Below are 13,922 nucleotides of genomic sequence, written 5' to 3' on the forward strand. Positions count from 1 at the left end.
ATGCTAAGAAATGCACTACAGTGAACAGCATTCCTTGCACAGAAATTCTAGGGGTTCCAAAAAAAGACACTCCTCAGTCCAACAGTGCCTGAAGCAAGATATTTTACAATTGCAATATGAATAAATAAATGTGCATTTTTTTACTTATTCACCTGAGATATTCTGCCTAAATTCTTAATCAGAATTGTTTTATTTCTAGATCTGTGGTTTACTAAGACTTTAAACTGTGATGGCCAAAGAGTTCCATTATATCCATTAAAGATTAGATGATTTTCTTTTGTTTCCCACTGCAAATAGGATCCTATTCATGTCCCAAACAGAATGTCAGTAGTTGGAATGATGTTTTCTTAAGGTGCATATAAGATTAAAGACTGAAATCAGATGCAGTGTTGCCAAAGCCTTTGTAATATGCATGTTTTTCATGGCAAGATGATTGACAAGAATTGCAGTAAGGTGCTGAAGGGGATATTTCACCTGGCCCATCAAAATTCAATGTAGAGGATTAGAACTAAGAAGAGCTGACAATATTGACTTTGAGTACCACAACGGAAACATAATTAGCTTTTTGACATGTAGTGGACAGAAATATTCCATTTTTAAAAAAAATCAGTTAGAGTAATTACTGCATATCTGTTGCATGCTGCCCTGGGAAAAAGGAAAAAAAAAAAGAAAGAAAAAAGGTCTGCTCTGCTGTTTCCTCTTCTCCCAGTAAAATCCAAGTTTGGCACTAGAATAAATGCATACAAACCCAGCCTTTCTGCTGGAAGAACATCAGGAAAACTTCATGCATTAAAGTAAAAACCTCTCTTAAAAGAGAGCACACAGATCTGAAAGAATGAAAAAGTCAATGAATTTTATACAAGTTTACGTATTGCAAAACAAACTGTCTGCACTATGCTTATTAAAGGCATATTTCATTGCCTAATCATAGATGTCTATTGTACCTTTTATGTTTTGAATCATAATTGCAGCCTTTCCCCCAACTGTAATAATGAAAGACATTTTGGCATATACTTATATTGATTCCCCTTTAACAAAGCACTTTAGACAAATACTTGCATCCCACTGAAATTAATGGCCAACCTTAGCTTTGAGTACACTGAAGTCACTGGCATTTAGACAAATGGCAATTTATATGGGCACAGAATTGCCTACTTTGTTGGACAGACAAAAGCCTCTGAAGAGAAGTCTTCAAACTTGAAAGTCATTAAAATACCCAACTGCTTTGGTTAGAAACACTATGGCATCCATGGCTTTTATGTTTTTATCAGAATAAATGTGCTAGCAAAAATATGTGTAGCTGTTGTACTGAAATATCTTTTCTAACTCCTGGTCTGGAATAATCTAAACTGTAGAAACAATTTTCAGTAGATGTAACAAAATATACACGCAGAAATGGGAACAGGCAAAACTTAATTGTACACAACACCCTGACAACAAGCTATCATTAGGTATAATATAAATAATGCACTAAATTCTATTCCAATTTTATTTTGTCTGTATGCTCATCTGTTATTCTTTTTGCTTTGGGATTAAGTGGTATATGAAAATAAGCAAAAAATAATCAAGAATTATGCTTACCTTATTACATTTTTAGGAGTTGCTAGTTATCCTAATTAGTTAGAACCTGCAATGAAATATTTTAGGAAATTAAAGTAGATTAAAAATGCAGAAATAGAAATCCCTTTACATAGACTAAAATCAGTATTTGTTCTCAGCATCAAATCCAGGGCATATACTGAGGCAATACTATGCTGTTTCAGAAGCTCACCTGACTTAATGGGAATTTCTCATCAAAATCCGTGGATTTAAAGATATAAAAGAAAACTGAAGTGAATTGAACAATGTACTCCCTTACTTTTCTGACAAAGTTTCTCAGAGCTCTAAATACATTTTGCTAGCCATTTCTGCATTAATTTTCTAATATTTTTTACCTAGCAGTATCCACAGCTACTAATTGGCTTTGTAGCTCTGCATTTCTCCACTCTGTGTTCCAGTTTAAACCCCAAAGTGAACAGCTCATATACAACATTGTAGCTCTGTAAAATGCTCAGACTGCACTCAGGGAGTTTACTCTGGACAAGACTTCAAGAAGCATGTCAGCATGCAGGAACAATGAAAATTCCTGTTAGACCTCATTAGCAGAAGTAAAAAGACAATATTTGAAACCATACTTACCGAGGCTACAGTTTCTCTTAAATTTAAAATTAGGCCATCCAACCTGGAAAAATCTCAGTGGTTATTCAGTTTACACACAGACATGGAAGTATCAACATTTCCTTAATAAAAAGTCCGAGTCTATCTATTTCTTTGTTTCCTTAATACATACTTCAACGAAGAGAGACAGCATTAAGATCAAAAAATCTATCTATTGTAAGCAGAAATCATGTGTACAAAATTAAGCAAGTGCAATAACACATTTACTAGAAAAAATATTCTTTATTTAATAATTAATTCATAACACAATAAATATTGGGATCACACATATGAGGGACCCAGCAAAGCTCAGACTTGTTTGCACCACGGTGTGGTTTGACAAACAAATCGTCATCAGCTGGCATCCTAAGAAGCCTGACTAGATTTTTTTTTCACATGCAATCAGTAAGTTGCAATGTACATCAATTGTTTCAATTTACATTGGTCAGGCTTTTAAAAACAATTCTTAAGCACCATCCCTGGTGAATCCTTCAGGAAAAAAAGCACAATCACAATATTTGTCATTATTCTGTCTTGCCATTGATTCTGACATTATTATGTAGGTGGGATTGTATGCTTTGTTTTACTTCAGGGGGCAACAGCATTTTCCACTAAATGAGGAACAGAACCAGGCTGCTGTTGAAGAGTCAGGAACAATTTCATGCAGGCCACTCAGCAGTTCTAAAACCAAGACAGTTCTGTTTCTTCTGAAAACCATGACATGCCTTAGTTTCACACTCTATATGCACTGAAGACTGAAGACACATTTCCTTGAGATCTCTCTATTTGCTAAATAATTAATTTGAACTTTATGATGAATGAAATTAACTCATCTTTCCATTGATTTGTCTGTAGGGACAGACAACTCTGTCTGCTAGATGCATTGCTAAGGCAGAGAAGAGAAGCAGATTTGACAAGGTTAAACACCAGTGCTTTAATTTCTGGGAAACAAAAGGAACTGGAAAGAAAAACTTGTATGCATAAAGGTCAGAGTTTTGTCAGAGGTGAGCTGTTTCTCACAGCAAAATTTCTATTAGGCTGTATCTCCGTATTTTGAAATATTAAGTAAAACATTTTAAGCAACCCTAATTTACTCTGAACTCCTTTTTTGTAAATGGTTGAGGAAAATTTAGCAAGGGTTTTGGCTGCATCATACTCATAAGGTCCTTTATTAAAGGAAACAGAAACTTCTGAATGTGCAGGTATGTACCTATTTATATAGAAATAAAGTTTTCATCATTTCTTCTAAAGGCAGCTGCAAAATTCAGGCATTTTTTCAACAACACTTCCAATCCAAACATTCTTGTCAACTACAAACTTATGGATGACTTCACAGATGAAAAATGGCATCAGCAGATCTGATACGGAATGCCACTTGGAGTCCAACTGTATCACTTCTTTCTATTTTATGGACAAGAAATGTGGATCAAAAAAAAAATCAGGAAAATTTGTAGAGAAAACATTTAGGACTTCTTTTGCTGTTGTTTAAGCAAAAGAATTGCTGTTGTAATTCTAAAAAAAATTTTGAAAATTTAATATTCTCATATAAATGAGAGTGTGATAAATGCTGTTAAATCCTATTTTACAAGGAAGTTTTGATCCCTTTTGTCTAATAGTTTCAGACAGGTACAATTCTCATGGTAAAAATTATTTCACACTTGGTATAAACCAACCATATTTCTGTGTTGCTGCAGCAGTGAAATACCAATCAAAGTAAAACAGCAGATATAGATACATGATCATCAGACTATTCTTCAAAACTGCAACAAGTTTGGAATTAAAATAACAAATTCCACACATAAACTATGGATATAAATTAACTGCAAAAAGGATATATTTTGTTTCACCTGAAGCTGGTCTCTTCCATTGTTTGCTATTCTGCTGTAAAGGATGCAAACTGTGACTGGGATGGAAATTCAGTGCAGACTGGTTTGTGTTTGCCTTTGTCAGGCTACCTCCTTAACAGGGCTCTGCACAAGAAGCTTCACTCTCAGATTTGTTCCTCTCCTACCACAGATGAGCCAGCACCTCCCCCTTCTGGAGAGCACAAAAATCAGCAGGGATCTGCAGCAGGGTAATGCTTTCTTACTCGGGCCAGTACACAACAAAAAACAAAAAAAGTTGCAGATGATTATTTTATATCTTTGCTCAGGGCAGGACCATTTCTCTTCTGGATCACTGCTTAATGTAGTTCCCTTCAGTAAAGTGTTTTATTAAAGCCAGACATAAGTCAGTTCAGATATAGTCTCCAGCTCATCAGTAAGAAAGTCTTAAAAACAAACCAAGAAAATATTTCAGTGTCAGCCATATTTCTGCATTCTATAAACCAGAAAATGCTGCATAAGGTGGATTATTAGAGGGTTTTACTTTACTTGTCAGCTTAATATACACTTTTCAAGTAGTAATTTGTGAGCTGTGTCAATTTAGTTTGGATTGAGCTGAATTAAAAATTTCAGGAGTAGGCAGAGACGCCACCATAAAATTCAACTCTTTCTTTAGCACCTCTGAGATCATTCATTCTCAGTCCTCTCCAGAACACTGTGACCAGGCTGCTACAGATTAATCCATTGTGATTCTGCCAGCAGCAGTACAGCTTGAGGTGATTTTTCTATTAAATTCCATTACATATTGCATTTTAAAGGAAAAAACGCAAAGATGACTGCTTACCCTTTGTTGTGCACTCCAGGAACTTCTTTCCACTAGTGAATGCAGGGTCTCAGTGTTCAATATAGGATCAGTAATGAGCAATCCAAGCATGCAGGACAAAACATCCCTCCAAACTTTTATGGGATGCCCTCTCTGATTCCCAGCATCTGAGACTCTTCTGCTGGCCAACAAGGAAACCCAAATCACAACTGCTTCATTTGTAGATGGCCTCAGATGTCATGGGCTTTAGTTACATTGGCATATAAAATACTGTGATTATTCCCTAGCTCCCAAATAGAAGAACTTAAGGCTCTTAGAGATTTGTTGCAGCAGGACTACATTGGTTTTAGAACTGTGATGGTGCAAGGAAAATTTTTCAGCTGTGAGAAAAAGCTCTCTACAGGAGAAAACCAAAGATTCCTGTAACCTGAACCATTAAAGCTGTTCCAACTTTAAGTGCCCCTTTTCTTTACAAATATGTTTTGTGCTTTTTTTCCTTCTTTCCAGGGATGGTATTTAACCTCAGCAGCCTGTGACTGTTGCATCCAGGCCAGAACGCTTTGTAATGTGCAACTTGGTAACTTCTTCAGCACAGGTGGGGTGAATGCCAACTGTCTTCATCATCTGAGCATAGGTAGCACCACACCTACCAAAAATCAACAACAACAAATGACTCACAAAGTCAAATGCTATTCACCTGAAGCAGCTAAAAGGTCCTAAAATATCAAAATAATTCTGCTCTTGTCCATTTGATCAGGTAGAGGAGTTGCATTTGTTCTTATACAATGCTGTCTATTATTTCTCAGGCACTTACACAACACGTAGACGCCCAGCTTCCCAACTCTGAGGTAGGAAAGAATTGTCATAAGAGTTGAGACAGAGAGAATTAAGCAATTTATCCTAAGTCACAACTGAGCCTGTGGCAAAAACATATGACAAAACTGCAACCTTCAGCTTTTCTTGTACATACATGTGTGTTTCACTAACTCCAGATGGAAAAAAATGCACACATACACACAGAGGAAGAAAATCTTAATTAGAACTGTTGGAAAGAATCTGCTAAAGGAAATAATACCAGAATATTCTTCCATGAACTTAAAGTCTCTGATGCTTACACTGAACATATCAATATTATAAGTGAAGAAAAAAAAGTCTTTTATTTAAAAAAAAACATAGCAAGCAAACAAAACCCACCAAAACCCCCTAGTGCTACAATCCCACTTGCTTAATTCCCTTACTTGTCCAGTAACATTCTTAAGGCTTGATGACTTTCTTTTGAACTGCTATTCCTGGCAGGCTATGCTGTAAGAATAGCTGAAATGACCCTAAATTTAAGGATTGTTTCAAGTTCTCTATGGAATATTGTTATCTCCCTCCACATAACACAGGAAAGGAAGCTATAGATGCCTTCTGGTGTCTCCACTTACACCTAAAAAAGCACTGACAAGCAAAAGATCTTTGCTGACTACAGATGTTACTGGAGTGCTGGGTGGGGAGGGAAGATGAAAAATCATCCTTCAGAGAAGCTGAAGAAGTATTTGTCAAAGGAGAAGAGCAGCTTTTACAGTGAGGGTTCCACATTGAAAATTCTGGATTTGTGAAATGCAATAGAAACCCATCCAGGAATCTGACCTGCTGAAAACCTCTTACTGTGGCTAAAGTTTTCATTTCCCTCAAGCAAGGCAGAAAAGCACTCCAGTTTCATCTGCTTCCTTTTCAATGGTTATTTTGGATAAAACTTCAAAACAATGACATCCTAAAAAATGTAGTTCTAGGATCTATACCACTGGCAATTAATGGACTACAAACACATGTTGAAAATGTGTACTGAGGGTACACTGCAATCAGTGAATTCCAAGATATTCCTCCCATGATCCTTGTGGTCCTGCCTTCTTAATCCTTTCTGCTTTTAATTTATAATAGTCACTCACAACTGCAGGACTAAAACTGCAGTAAAATGGTGATCAAATTTAGGAAAATGAACTGACACCACAACTGGCAATGATTTATGATGTTCCAGACTACTTTCTTTGAAGAGGAAGTTAAAAATTATAATTTTTTAATGTAAATATAGGAATCTACATTTCTGAAGATGTGAATCAGCAATAAGAAAGGGAAAGAGAGGACTGAGAATCACTGCTTAACCATTTAACCAGAGAGGACTGAGAATCACTGCTTAGTCCTTCAAATGGAGGACTTCTATATGGAGGATGTTTTTTAATGCAATTATCAAATAGCTTCAAACAAAAGTATCTTCCCTCTCTCATCATCCCATAGAAATATCTTTTTTACTATACTGTATTTAGCTTATAGCCCAACAATATAAGAATTCATGCAAAACTTGCTGAACTTTTAAGAAGCCATGGCTGTGCAAATTTAAAGATGAGATTAGGAAAGAAAATGCTTGGCAGGTGTAAAGAAAGATTTTTCTGAATAGTACAAATGTATTTTTAAAGAAGTAACTTGGAAAACTGTATGGGGATTTCCTATCCTGTGCACATAATGCAGAAGAAGCTACACTGAAGAAACTAACATTAGTTAAGTTAATGCTTAATTCTGCTTTTTGCTTTAACTATATCAAATCAATGAATTATTTTCCTCAGTTGCTCCCTAACTATATCCAGTATTACAATAACTAAATCTAGTACATCTTAATGAAGAACTGCAGTATTTTTGTGAAAATATGTGCAATACTCCATAAAAGTAACAAAAAGCATGCATTCTTTATAGTGTTGCCAAATCTAGGCAGCTATCTTTTATAATCTTACAATAACTTAAGAAGCAGGCTTTAGAAGCTAGAGACATTCTTTTGTACTTACTTGATTCCAAGAGCAAATCCTTGAATAACTTCGCCTGCATTTGGTCCAATGAAATGAAGGCCAAGTATTCGTTGCTCCCTCTCTCGTAAGCACACCATCTGAAAACAATACATCACACAAAGATCTTTCCTTAGAACACTTAAAGATAAGGCATGAAGATGAATTAAATGAAACTGGAATGCCCCAAGATCCTAGTTCAGCAGTTTATTTCCAGTGTGCCAAAAACTTCTGCACTTGCTTAAGTCTTACTGACTTCAATAGCCCTTACTCTCATTGTCCTTAAGCATTTTCCTGAATTGAAGCTTTATTGGTGTATTTCTTTCAGACTTGAGGGAGCCACTGACAACAATAATTTCTGATATTGAATACTTTGTTGTTTGCCATTTGTATGAAATCCTCAAAGTACTTTCTGTAGCCTGGTGACCAGACCAGTGCTCCTTTCCACTGAGTGGCCACCTCAGCACTTCTCCAAGCCTGTGCAGTTGTTTTCATCAGTATTTTCACAGAAGATCACTACCATTATCAGATTTATTTTCACAGGTGACCACTAACAGTTCCAGGATATTTTGTACCTTTGTAACTCAGTAAACACTTATAGCAGCATGTTTGGTGAGATACATTTACCACAAGGAGCACATAACCTAAAAAGGAGTGGAGCCTCAGAAGCAGCCAAAGATGAAGGTTAATAAGTGTCTAGGAGAGCCTGAGTCATTGCACACTTAACTTTTATTAGAGAACTTAATGAAAACGTTTTAGTTCCTGTAAGGACACCATCTTTATAATTATGAAAAGGAAGTCAGTCTTTCCCTGCATCCTCCCATCAGGCATTAAATTATCACTAATCTACTAAGTTCTGCTATTCAGTAAAAGCTTAAATTCTTTCATCAGGAATGCCAGGAACAGCAGCAATCATGATGTGGGACTTTTAATATTAGGGCATTTTAAAGGAAAAATTCTTGCAATATAGTTTGAAAGACTCAAGTTAAATGTTTGTTTATATGTTTTAAGAGTTTAGTAAGGACTATAATCAATATCATCCAACAACTACTATGCTGTTACTACTTTACCCTTAAATATTTACTCTAATTGACATAATTCAAAGGGAATACATAAAATTAAATATCATCACCTTTGTTACACTGGTACTTGGGACACTTAAGGCAAGCATTTACATAATTCAGAGATGAAAAAATACAGTCAGAAAAACTGACTGCAATTAGTGACAATGGACATTCCTTACATAACAATATAATATTGTATAATATAATTGATGAACACATTTATGCAAAAAAGACTGTTCCCTGATGATGAGGAGAAAAGGAAGAAAAAGGAAACTATGATATATTCTACCAACACTACACTTCATCTTAGCTAAGAGTCTCTACTGTAGGCAAGAGCATCAAAAACCTTTCCAACACTGAAGGAACTGGATTGCTGCAGAAGGACCTTTTCAGGTCTGGCACTTTGGACTAAATCAGGAGCAATTTTTTCTTGAGTAGATTCTGAATAGTTACTGCAGGTTTGTAAGCCTTATGCTTAATTTCTGAAGGTATCATACTTTTGGCAAGAGGTGTCAATATAAATATTTCATGTAACCAGTTAAGAACTTTGCTGGGAAAAGCAGAGATTGATCTGAATCTGAAATACTTTTTAGGACCTTAAAAGCAGTTCAAAGATGGTATTTATTAACAGAATGTCAGTTCTGAACAATGCCAATATATGTAAAGAAATTTCAAGATGTGTGTCACCAAGAAAATATCCATCTTGAGATGTTTTTTTGCCAAACAGTGCTCTTTAAAGTTGGCTGTACCATATCCCATTTTAAGTTAAAAGCAAGATAAAAGCCCACAAAACTCACTTTCATATAGCATTGAGTTGCATCTTTTTCAGCCACTGTGAACTCTAAAGGTTTATAATATGCATGGTATACCTGGTAGGAAAAACAATAATGTTTTCTGTTAGAGAGTACTATTATGTCAAAACCTGTTATTTATTACTATAATAACTACTCTTGCTACATATTTATACCTTCGCACAAATATTGATTCATTTATTACCTGTTAGTAATTTTAAAGAAAAATATGCAAAGCACAGTAAGAGCTTAAATAAATCTTTCTCAGAGAATCATTAGATTAAAAACAAAACTGAAAAAACCTTCACAAATAATGCTATTCAGACTAATGCACTAAATTAAAGGAAAAAAAATAGCATTTTTAAGCTTCTCCCAAAGGTTCAATGCCTTGATTACTGAAAAAAAATGAAATCCAATAATTTTTTCATATCTATAATAATGCACCCCACAACAAAATCAAAACTGTAATATTTGCATTCTTAATAATAAATTCTTATTTTTTCATTAATGATTTTCCCAAGAGTAACACAACATATCTTTTCAAAGGTAACTTGTAGAAAGTAACATAACCATTATTTAATGATGCTGCACAATGTAACTTGCTAAAATGGCAGCTACTTTAAAGCTGTCACACCCCATCAGTGATTTTAAACCCAACAGGCAACAGTTCCCATTGTGACCTGCTGCAACACTACTGAAGTCCTGAGCACTTCTGGAGGCACCAACTCCCTAACTGTAAACACAGTATTTTGGGGACCAAAAATTTTACCTGATACAGCAGTAAAAATTCTGCCTTTCCACAGGGCAACTCTGATGCCAACAAAAAAATTAAAAACGTTTTCATACCTCAATATTGTCTGATCCGTGACGTTGCACAGCTGCTTCTTCTGACAGGCCAACACAACCATACTCCAAGGGAGTGAAGACTGTGGTAGGCACCTGCTTGGGAGGAAGCAGAAGCTGTTACTGCTGAGCCATGTAAGCTGCCTGGCAGACCCTTGGCACAACTGAGAGGTGCAGCTCAGGCACACGGCTCCACTTTGGCTGCTGTCAAAGCTGCATTCCAGGTGACAAAATGCAATTCTTTAAGAGAAAAAAGCCCAAGATTGTTCTTACTGCAAAAAGCCATAACTCACATTGTCATAGTCCATCAGCTCTGCAGACTGGCCGAAAAGGCGCTGAGCCAGCAGTTTTCCTGCAGCTATTGCTGTGGGTGTTAATTCAGGACGGCCCTAAGGAGAGAGCACAAAGCTTTGTTTGAACTTAAGGGAAAGCAGCATCCAAAGATTTCTCCTGGGACAATGGTCAGAGGAAAGCCAAATCTTTGGAATTCCAGCTTGGTAGCCAAGGCTCCAAAGAAAAAGCAATAATAATTTCTGTCCAAACATGCTTTAAAGTCTGAGTTTACTATCTGTCTTAATGGAGGGAAAATGTCACAAATATGTCAAATCTTCCTATCTTATCATGGCACCTCTTGAAAAGCAGCACATATTCACATGCTGACTCTTCACTTCACCCCTTCTCTCCAAAGTAAGCCATGAGGAAATTTTTCAAAGTGTCTTTTTAAAGCAAGAAGAGCCTAGTTTAAAGCAACATTGCTTTTATAGTATCAGACCTTTTAAAAAAAATGTCTGACCCATTTTTACAGAACACAGGCACAAAACCCAGCTGTTTGTAGACACTCTTACCAACTTCCTCAGTTGGTCCTGGACTGGAAAAGTGGAAAGTTCTTTTGCTAGAACTTGTGACCTAAGGGTGAGCTGGTCCTGGTCTAAGGCTCTGCTGTTACACAGGGGCTTGAAAGGGATTGCTATTGGCAAATGCAAACATCCTGCAAGTGAGAAATGGAACGACAGCAGGATATGACCAGGGTGTGCTCCACTTCAAGCCATGAGTCCTGGCTCCTTTTTATATCCAAACAGGGCTGTAGATGTGCCAGAACCCTAATTCTGAGTGCTGGCACAGCACTGCTGGAGCATCAGAACTGCAGAGCTGGTTTTAAAGAACTTGAAAGTTTTTGAAAATTGAATTAATATATTTACAAGGGAATATTTTCAAGCCCAAGAAGGAACAGTCCATATAGGTTAATAAGATTAAACAAAATTCATAGATCTAATTTAAAAACCCCATTCATTAAGAGTTCATCCAAGACATATCATCAAAATGCTTGTCTGACATAAGAAAAGAGGTCACAAATTCAGAAGGAATGACGTGGAAACATAGGAAAGCCATAACTGAGAAGCACTTTTGTGGCACAACGTGAAATGCTTTATAAAATGTGTGAAGCTTTGATTTCCACATATCCTATTTAGATACAGCACTTGCCACACTCCTGCAAAGCCCCACTTGGAGGCAGTCATTCAATAAGCTCTCAAAATCAGTTCTCAGCAGAAAATAAAATAAGGATTCCCCATCACACACATTCAAAGTTTTTCATTTTTTGTCATTACCTAAAGTTTTTTAGCATTTACTGGAATCCATTCCTCTTTAGCAGCGTATCTTTTTTTGTATGTTGGTAGACAGAATCTGTACATGGCATTAGCTACCATTTTCTTCAGTACACATACTATATTAATTATCTGCATATTAACAGGCATGTAGGCTTTCATCTGTAGTAATAACCACTTAAATTGCAAAAACCAATCTGAAACATTACATCTAACCTGATAACAGAAATCACAGTTCTAATTGTTAATGAAGGCTAATCTATTTTCCCTCCACAGCTCATTACAAATCACAAAGCTGCAAGTCTATCCCTTTTTCCTTCTAACTTCCCTCAAGTCACAATTTTTCAAATCCAGCATTTTGACTTTTAAGTCTGTAAATGTACTTTACCAGATGAAATTTGTTTTTTCTTACACGCATTTGCCTGAAACACGTTTGCCAATCATTTCTGGAGCAGGAAATATATGTTGTTTTGGCATTCCAGAAATGAATAGAAGATTGGAACGAGAGATAAAATTGTGAAAGCACTGCCATGCATTCCATAAAACCCAACTAATTACTAAAACATCCATGCAGATAAAGCCCAATTCCTCATAAACAATGACTTAAAGACCTTCCTTGGTAAATATTTGAAATGAACATTCCCTTTGCAGTCATGTGTAGAACTACTCTGCTGATAATTATGGATACGAATTGTTCATAAGAATCCTCCACTGCATTATACATTTAACTGAGATGGTCCTAAGAGAGTTTAAAAAGCTTTGAAGTAATGTGTATTTGTTCTAACACAACTCTTTTTGGTCTCATTTCTATTCAAAGCAACATACTGTACATTCCACTTTCTCTACACATCTTTGTTGTAACACCCTTTGAAATATGACAGATGTAGAGTGGCCTGACCATAAACCTCCTTCTGAGAAAATGTCTTTATAGTGTGTGCCATGCTTTTCAACAAGAACACTACTGAAGGAAGGATTTTAACACAGAGAGTTTATATCAGCACTGAAAAAAAGAATTCACACTAAAATTCCAGCTTGATTTTCCTGATCCTGATTACAGGAAAATGCTGAAATGCAATTTCACCTGCCAGTTGAAAATAATATTTTGCCACAACTTGAATAATGTTTTTTGAGGGTACACAAACTGACTCACATCTGGAAGATTTTTTTCCCTTTTTTTTCCAAATGAAATCTTGGGTAACATTAGGATTCCATTCCATACAGGGGTGCAACAAGACACCCATGCACACACAGATTCCCATTTGTACCAGCTGGGTAGGACTCCCAAATGCAAACAGTCATTCTGAGCAATCAGGAAACTCAGCTGCCCCCTCGCTCACTCTCCTTCCAGCCAGAGCATTGAATTCAAACAAAAAAAGCAGTTCTTGCTATTTGGTAGCAATTCAGTATTTATTCAGTGTGGAATGGTAAAGGAGGGAGGAAGGCTTTGGAACTACTCACACAATTTGAGCAAAAGCACTCTATGGCAGCAAAGAAACTCTAACAGGGACAGAGGAGAGTAAGGAGAAATCCTGAGCAGGAACAGCGGAGGAAAAAGTAATTTTTATAAAGATTCTTAGGGATCATTGATGTTCCCTCACAGGAAACAAGATTCCCCTTCCTGTGCTCTTTTGGTAGGTCACACCCAGAAAGTACCACAACCAAGCTCTGCAGCTTTGTGGTTCTTTGCAGGATACCCTTGATTCTCATGTGTTAATTTGAGATATGCACCAACACAAAAATTTATTTCAGTGCTGGTTCCCATGCCAATGAAGTTTATTATCTAAATTAATTCTGCTTTTAAAAAAAAACAAAACACTAAACTAATTTAAGTATTCAAATAAAATAAACTTCATTGCTTAGCAAGTGGAATTCCACAGGTCACGTGCTGGAGTCAGATCAGAGTGTGGCAGAATTTCTTTTTATCTCTAAACACTTGAAATGTATGAGTACTGTATGTTAATT

General features: G+C 36.2%; 1 protein-coding gene across 1 annotated transcript in view; it reads right to left on the reverse strand.

The window, feature by feature from the left end:
* Positions 1-5,098: 5,098 nt before the first annotated feature.
* TXNRD2 (thioredoxin reductase 2) overlaps positions 5,099-13,922 on the reverse strand; it is a 29,379-nt gene continuing 20,555 nt past the window's right edge. Inside the window, exons 13-17 of the mRNA XM_054288904.1 lie at positions 10,650-10,745; positions 10,360-10,452; positions 9,520-9,591; positions 7,662-7,759; positions 5,099-5,488 (exon numbers count right to left, since the gene is read on the reverse strand). Of these exons, the coding sequence (XP_054144879.1) occupies positions 5,365-5,488; positions 7,662-7,759; positions 9,520-9,591; positions 10,360-10,452; positions 10,650-10,745 (483 nt within the window). The 3' untranslated portion in view covers positions 5,099-5,364. The remainder of the gene's footprint in view (positions 5,489-7,661; positions 7,760-9,519; positions 9,592-10,359; positions 10,453-10,649; positions 10,746-13,922) is intronic.

Source organism: Melozone crissalis, unplaced genomic scaffold (genome assembly GCF_028551555.1).
Source record: "Melozone crissalis strain CALT ecotype California unplaced genomic scaffold, PUWL_Pcris_2 ptg000063l_1, whole genome shotgun sequence".
Classification (NCBI taxonomy): domain Eukaryota; kingdom Metazoa; phylum Chordata; class Aves; order Passeriformes; family Passerellidae; genus Melozone; species Melozone crissalis.